We start from the raw sequence: 7,984 nt of genomic DNA on the forward strand, positions 1-7,984 counted from the left end.
GGTTTATTTTTCTCAATATATTCATCCTTTTTTAAGGATGACATTGGGAAAATATACCGCATCCTCTCCTCTCCGACCAATTTTAATGCGAAAGAATCCCTAACAATACTACGAAGGCGAGTTGTTGGTTGAAGCTTGATAATGCCCAAAGGTTTGGCCTTCACCCGCCAAAAGCTAATGGAGAATAAAAGCCTTGATATATATTTATCGGACTGTCAAGTCCCATAAACTGGAAAATCCACTTGAACCGATCATCGGCCAGATGTCTACACGCTCCTACACACTCAAGTTAAGTGACTCACAACTCTGCCGGCTCCATATGTGCCATACATATTAAACCCAAAGTCTACATATGTGCCATACACATTAAGGCCAAAGTCTACATATGTACCATACACATTAAGCCCAAAGTCAACTTATGTGTCATATGTAGACTTTGAGCATACACACAGACCTCAGTAGAGTTGATCATCAACTGGCTCTTAATTGACAGTTGAGAGGCAGCCGAAAGGCAGCGCTCAACCCCCGCAAGCACATCTAGATGAATACTTATTATGACCAACACTACAGTACCTGGCCCACCTATTATGGCCAACACCGCAGTACCTGGCCCACCTATTATGACCCAACACTGCAGTACCAGGCCCACCTATTATGACCAACACTGCAGTACCTGGCCCACCTATTATGACCAACACTGCAGTACCTGGCCCACCTATTATGACCAACACTGCAGTACCAGGCCCACCTATTATGACCAACACCGCAGTACCTGGCCCACCTATTATGACCAACACTGCAGTATCTGGCCCACCTATTATGACCAACACTGCAGTACCTGGCCCACCTATTATGACCAACACCGCAGTACCTGGCCCACCTATTATGACCAACACTGCAGTACCTGGCCCACCTATTATGACCAACACTGCAGTACCAGGCCCACCTATTATGACCAACACCGCAGTACCTGGCCCACCTATTATGACCAACACTGCAGTACCTGGCCCACCTATTATGACCAACACTGCAGTACCTGGCCCACCTATTATGACCAACACCGCAGTACCTGGCCCACCTATTATGACCAACACTGCAGTACCAGGCCCACCTATTATGACCAACACTGCAGTACCTGGCCCACCTATTATGACCAACACTGCAGTACCTGGCCCACCTATTATGGCCAACACCGCAGTACCTGGCCCACCTATTATGACCAACACTGCAGTACCAGGCCCACCTATTATGACCAACACTGCAGTACCTGGCCCACCTATTATGACCAACACTGCAGTACCAGGCCCACCTATTATGAACAACACTGCAGTACCAGGCCCACCTATTATGACCCAACACTGCAGTACCTGGCCCACCTATTATGACCAACACTGCAGTACCAGGCCCACCTATTATGACCAACACTACAGTACCTGGCCCACCTATTATGACCAACGCTACAGTACCTGGCCCACCTATTATGACCAACACTGCAGTACCTGGCCCACCTATTATGACCAACACTGCAGTACCAGGCCCACCTATTATGACCAACACTGCAGTACCAGGCCCACCTATTATGACCAACACTGCAGTACCTGGCCCACCTATTATGACCAACACTGCAGTACCTGGCCCACCTATTATGACCAACACTGCAGTACCAGGCCCACCTATTATGACCAACACCGCAGTACCTGGCCCACCTATTATGACCAACACTGCAGTACCTGGCCCACCTATTATGACCAACACTGCAGTACCTGGCCCACCTATTATGACCAACACTGCAGTACCAGGCCCACCTATTATGACCAACACCGCAGTACCTGGCCCACCTATTATGACCAACACTGCAGTACCTGGCCCACCTATTATGACCAACACCGCAGTACCTGGCCCACCTATTATGACCAACACTGCAGTACCTGGCCCACCTATTATGACCAACACTGCAGTACCTGGCCCACCTATTATGACCAACACTGCAGTACCTGGCCCACCTATTATGACCAACACTACAGTACCTGGCCCACCTATTACGACTAATACTGCAGTGCCTGGCCCACCTATTACGGCCAACACTACAGTACCTGGCCCACCTATTACGACTAATACTGCAGTACCGTGTTAGTATTCAGCGCCCAGTCAGTATTCTCACAGACCCAGAGTAGGTTGGACCTCGGTAGGCCAGATATATACTTGTTACATTACTCAATAAACTGCAGAAGTGACCATCTGTCTATTCTCTACAAGCCAACAACAACCATACATCAAAAGTAACAAATACTGGTGGCAGCGGTGGGATTCGAACCCACGCCTCCGAGGAGACTGGCCCACCTATTATGACCATTTAACCACCTGACAGGAACTTTGCTCCATAACTGACAGACCCGTGACCTGTCCACCACCAGCCCCAGGCCACGGTTGACAGTCACAGCGAGACTGAGTTGACGTAGTGAGATAGTGGAGTAGAGGTAGTAAGGTAGAGGTAGTGAGGGAGAGGTAGTAAGATAGAGGTAGTGAGGTAGAGGTAGTGAGGTAGAGGTAGTGAGGTAGAGGTAGTAAGATAGAGGTAGTGAGGTAGAGGTAGTGAGGTAGAGGTAGTGAGGTAGAGGTAGTGAGGGAGAGATAGTGAGGTAGAGGCAGAGGTAGAGGTAGTGAGGTACGCCAAGAAGACAAACCTACAGAATCCATAGACAGGAAGGTGAAGTAAAGACAGGAAAGGAGTAAAGTAACTTTATAAAGCTGACATAAATATATTAGACAGAGGGATAGGGAGAGACCCATCCTCCGAATACAGTACATTTTAATACTAAATGTAATAATACATTCCTGACTCTGCATAGTACATAAATGCACTTATTGTGCTGTTACATTCACCTCCCCATACATTCTCCTCATTTTGTGTTAATACACTCAAAATTCTTAGGTTGAAGTTTTCGTGTTCAATGCTATATACACAAGTTTTATGTATAAAGAACTTTTTTTTCAGTTGTATTAAACATTTATTATACAATTTTTTATACAGAATTTGAAAATATCCTGAGTTACTTTATAATTTATTGAGACTCTAGTTGTGTTTTATTAGTTTTATAAAATTGTAATATCAGTATAGCTATAGTTTAAGTACTAATTGTAATTAGAAGTTATAAACGCTATTTACATGCTTGTCCTCCTACACTCCCAAGGTTAGGTTAGGTCGTGGTTTTCTATACAGCTTTTCAGGTAAACTCTAATATTCACAATAGTTTGACGCGATGCTGGCGATTAAGTGTATTTATGTACTATGCCGATAGTCAGGCTTGTACTTATTACATTTAGTATTAATTAAAACGTACTGTCTATTCGGAGGATGGGCTGGAGAGAGGAGAGGTGGGTAGAGGAGCAAGGAGAGCGTCACAAAGGAGCGGGAAGGATGTTACGGCCAGCACAACACCGTCACGCCACGAGCACCCCTTCACACACACTCCAGTCACGCCCACCTACAGGCGGTAGGGGGGGGGGGGTGAGGCCAGGCTCAGGGATAAGGAGGGAGAGAGGGGGGAGGGGGAGGAGTGAGCGTCTAACAGACAAAAGAGACAGACACAGCTGATGAACGAAGCATACGCAGACAAAGAAGCCAGACACAGGAGACCAACTAGTCAGAAACAAAGGCGACAGAAACAGCAACCACGCCAGAGACGGTTGTCTGCTAGTGACTGCCGTGGCTGGCCGGGCCTGCCGAGGCTGGCCGGGCCTGTCGTGGCTGGCCGGGCCTGCCGTGGCTGGCCGGGCCTGCCGTGGCTGGCCGGGCCTGCCGTGGCTGGCCGGGCCTGTCGTGGCTGGCCGGGCCTGCCGTGGCTGGCCGGGCCTGCCGTGGCTGGCCGGGCCTGCCGTGGCTGGCCGGGCCTGCCGTGGCTGGCCGGGCCTGCCGTGGCTGGCCGGGCCTGCCGTGGCTGGCCGGGCCTGCCGTGGCTGGCCGGGCCTGTCGTGGCTGGCCGGGCCTGTCGAGGCTGGCCTGACCTGCCGTGGCTGGCCGGGCCTGTCGTGGCTGGCCGGGCCTGCCGTGGCTGGCCGGGCCTGTCGTGGCTGGCCGGGCCTGCCGTGGCTGGCCGGGCCTGCCGTGGCTGGCCGGGCCTGTCGTGGCTGGCCGGGCCTGTCGTGACTGGCCGGGCCTGCCGTGGCTGGCCGGGCCTGTCGTGGCTGGCCGGGCCTGCCGTGGCTGGCCGGGCCTGCCGTGGCTGGCCGGGCCTGCCGTGGCTGGCCGGGCCTGCCGTGGCTGGCCGGGCCTGCCGTGGCTGGCCGGGCCTGCCGTGGCTGGCCGGGCCTGTCGAGGCTGGCCGGGCCTGCCGAGGCTGGCCGGGCCTGCCGTGGCTGGCCGGGCCTGTCGTGGCTGGCCGGGCCTGCCGTGGCTGGCCGGGCCTGTCGTGGCTGGCCGGGCCTGTCGTGGCTGGCCGGGCCTGTCGTGGCTGGCCGGGCCTGCCGTGGCTGGCCGGGCCTGCCGTGGCTGGCCGGGCCTGTCGTGGCTGGCCGGGCCTGTCGAGGCTGGCCGGGCCTGCCGTGGCTGGCCGGGCCTGTCGTGGCTGGCCGGGCCTGCCGTGACTGGCCGGGCCTGCCGTGGCTGGCCGGGCCTGCCGTGGCTGGCCAACTACAAGAGACAAGCCACCTCAACACGGGTCAGGTAACGAGCGTGGCGGGTCTAATTACGCCGTGAATGGCAGACACGGCGCAGACAGCCAATGGCAGGCCTGGGGGTGATGAGGACGCAGCAAGATGATTGACATCACGTAATGATAACCATTACTGATGGGGTAATTCAATAAAAGGTATTCCAAGAATAGGTATTATGTTAGAGATGTACTCACCCACCTAGTTGTGCTTGCAGAGGTTGAGCTTCGGCTCTTTGGTCCCGCCTCTCGACTTTCAATCAACTGGTGTACAGATTCCTGAGCCGATTGGGCTCTATCATATCTACACTTGAAACTGTGTATGGAGTCAGCCACCACCACATCACTGCCTAATGCATTCCATCCGTTAACTACTCTGACACTGAAAAATTCTTTCTAACGTCCCTATGGCTCATTTGGGTACTCAGTCTACACCTGTGTCCCCTTTTTCGCGTACCACCCGTGTTTAACAGGTTATCCTTGTTTACCCTGTCAATTCCCCTGAGGACTTTGTAGGGAGTGATCATGTCTCCTCTTACTCTTCTGTCTTCCAGTGTGTGTGTGTGTGTGTGTGTGTGTGTGTGTGTGTGTGTGTGTGTGTGTGTGTGTGTGTGTGTGTGTGTGTGTGTGATGGTGGCGTCACCACCACCACACACCACACCCCATGTTGTGCCTCGAACCATAACCCTCCCTCCTGGACACAATGACCCTTCACAACCCGCCAGTATAAAACCTTAAAAGAAACTTGAACAGGAAGTATGTACAGTCAACTACCGATAAGGTACAACAAACTATCTGACAAATTTGAACAGTGCATGTTTAATATAACCAAACAGAGACAGTGAGCGTTCAAAGTTAATTGACGTTAACAGAAAATGAAGTATTCCAAATATTCATCACTAAGAGAACGGGATAATTAAGAACAATACACCGAGAGGGCTTCAAAAGACAGCCGTTTACAGTCATTCTGGACAACAGAGCAACAGGAAAGGTAGAGGCGACAACAGTGGCACTGTCTCACCCTTGACGGTGAGACAGTGAACCATTACCGAGACGTTCAGCAGCCCCCACGACACGCGTCGACGCCAAGCCACGACGCGCACGACGGCCACAACCCAGAGAAGTGTGCACGAAGAACAACAAGGTGAGCAGCCTCAGACCCCCACAAACTATCCAACACAAAAAGGCGGAATTTGCTTTTTTACTTTGAGCAGCGAAGCTATGCGGAGGAGGAGACCGGGGAGAGCAGCGTGGGGAGAGCTGCCTCAACACTGACGGAGCCCTGCTGAAACCCAGCGGAGCCCTGCTGGAACCCACGGAGCCCTGCTGGAACCCAGCGGAGCCCTGCTGAAACCCAGCGGAGCCCTGCTGGAACCCAGCGGAGCCCTGCTGAAACCCAGCGGAGCCCTGCTGGAACCCAGCGGAGCCCTGCTGAAACCCAACGGAGCCCTGCTGGAACCCAGCGGAGCCCTGCTGGAACCCAGCGGAGCCCTGCTGGAACCCAGCGGAGCCCCTCTGGAACCCACGGAGCCCTGCTGAAACCCAACGGAGCCCTGCTGGAACCCAGCGGAGCCCTGCTGGAACCCACGGAGCCCTGCTGGAACCCAGCGGAGCTCTGCTGGAACCCACGGAATCCTGCTGGAACCCACGAAGCCCTGCTGGAACCCACGGAATCCTGCTGGAACCCAGCCGAGCCCTGCTGGAACCCATGGAGCCCTGCTGGAACCCACGAAGCCCTGCTGGAACCCAGCCGAGCCCTGCTGGAACCCACGGAGCCCTGCTGGAACCCAGCGGAGCCCTGCTGGAACCCAGCCGAGCCCTGCTGGAACCCACGGAGCCCTGCTGAAAATCAGGGAGCGACGGTAGCAAGCAATGACTCTTGGTTTCAACTCCTTTGTATTCCATTTATAAAGTGTTGATAATGAAGCGGTAAATGAGGCTGCCAATCTTCCTTTAAAGGAACACAATGGTGTGAAGTTTGTCACATGTCTAACTTGAGGCCCTCGCTACAACTTGAGGCCCTCGCCACAACTTGAGGCCCTCGCCACAACTTGAGGCCCTCGCTACAACTTGAGACCCTCGCCACAACTTGAGGCCCTCGCTACAACTTGAGGCCCTCGCCACAACTTGAGGCCCTCGCTACAACTTGAGGCCCTCGCTACAACTTGAGGCCCTCGCCACAACTTGAGGCCCTTGCTACAACTTGAGACCCTCGCCAGAACTTGAGGCCCTCGCTACAACTTGAGACCCTCGCCACAACTTGAGGCCCTCGCTACAACTTGAGGCCCTCGCCACAACTTGAGGCCCTCGCTACAACTTGAGGCCCTCGCCACAACTTGAGGCCCTCGCCACATCTTGAGGCCCTCGCGACAACTTGAGACCCTCGCCACATCTTGAGGCCCTCGCCACAACTTGAGACCCTCGCCACAACTTGCGGCCCTCACCACAACTTGAGACCCCGCCACAACTTGAGGCCCTCGCCACAACTTGAGGCCCTCGCCACAACTTGAGGCCCTCGCCACAACTTGAGGCCCTCGCCACAACTTGCGGCCCTCGCCACAACTTGCGGCCCTCGCCACAACTTGAGACCCTCGCCACAACTTGAGGCCCTCGCCACAACTTGAGACCCTCGCCACAACTTGAGGCCCTCGCCACAACTTGCGGCCCTCGCCACAACTTGAGGCCCTCGCCACAACTTGAGGCCCTCGCCACAACTTGAGGCCCTCGCCACAACTTGCGGCCCTCGCCACAACTTGAGACCCTCGCCACAACTTGAGACCCTCGCCACAACTTGAGGCCCTCGCCACAACTTGCGGCCCTCGCCACAACTTGAGACCCTCGCCACAACTTGAGACCCTCGCCACAACTTGAGGCCCTCGCCACAACTTGAGGCCCTCGCCACAACTTGAGGCCCTCGCCACAACTTGAGGCCCTCGCCACAACTTGAGACCCTCGCCACAACTTGAGGCCCTCGCCACAACTTGAGGCCCTCACCACAACTTGAGACCCTCGCCACAACTTGAGGTCCTCGCCACAACTTGAGGCCCTCACCACAACTTGAGGCCCTCGCCACAACTTGAGACCCTCGCCACAACTTGAGGTCCTCGCCACAACTTGAGGCCCTCACCACAACTTGAGACCCTCGCCACAACACGCACAACTTTCTTTAATGTAACTGGAAATGTTTAAATATGAATTTCTCGTCATGACGAAACAATCTTACAAATATGAGGATTTCAATGATTAATCTAACAATAAAATCAACAATTATATTATCCAATGCAGAAGAAAATAGCTAAAAGAAGCTTCTGCTTCTTTTAGTATCCATGGGGAGA

General features: G+C 54.1%; 1 protein-coding gene across 1 annotated transcript; it reads left to right on the forward strand.

The window, feature by feature from the left end:
* Positions 1-654: 654 nt before the first annotated feature.
* On the forward strand, positions 655-6,188 carry LOC138373631 (formin-2-like). Its single transcript, XM_069339967.1, has 2 exons — positions 655-1,329; positions 5,946-6,188. Exons 1-2 carry the CDS (start codon positions 655-657, stop codon positions 6,186-6,188), a joined length of 918 nt encoding a protein of 305 aa, XP_069196068.1.
* The last annotated feature ends 1,796 nt before the right edge of the window (positions 6,189-7,984 follow it).

The sequence above is a fragment of the Procambarus clarkii genome, chromosome 43 (assembly GCF_040958095.1).
Source record: "Procambarus clarkii isolate CNS0578487 chromosome 43, FALCON_Pclarkii_2.0, whole genome shotgun sequence".
Classification (NCBI taxonomy): Eukaryota; Metazoa; Arthropoda; class Malacostraca; order Decapoda; family Cambaridae; genus Procambarus; species Procambarus clarkii.

What these genes read in the sequence shown, in the direction of transcription:
- LOC138373631 (XM_069339967.1), top strand. Translation starts at nt 655, where the DNA reads ATGACCAACACTGCAGTACCTGGCCCACCTATTATGACCAACACTGCA. An exon ending in CTATTATGAACAACACTGCA is followed by an intron (nt 1,330 to 5,945) that starts GTACCAGGCCCA and finishes GCTGAAACCCAG; the next exon opens with CGGAGCCCTGCTGGAACCCA.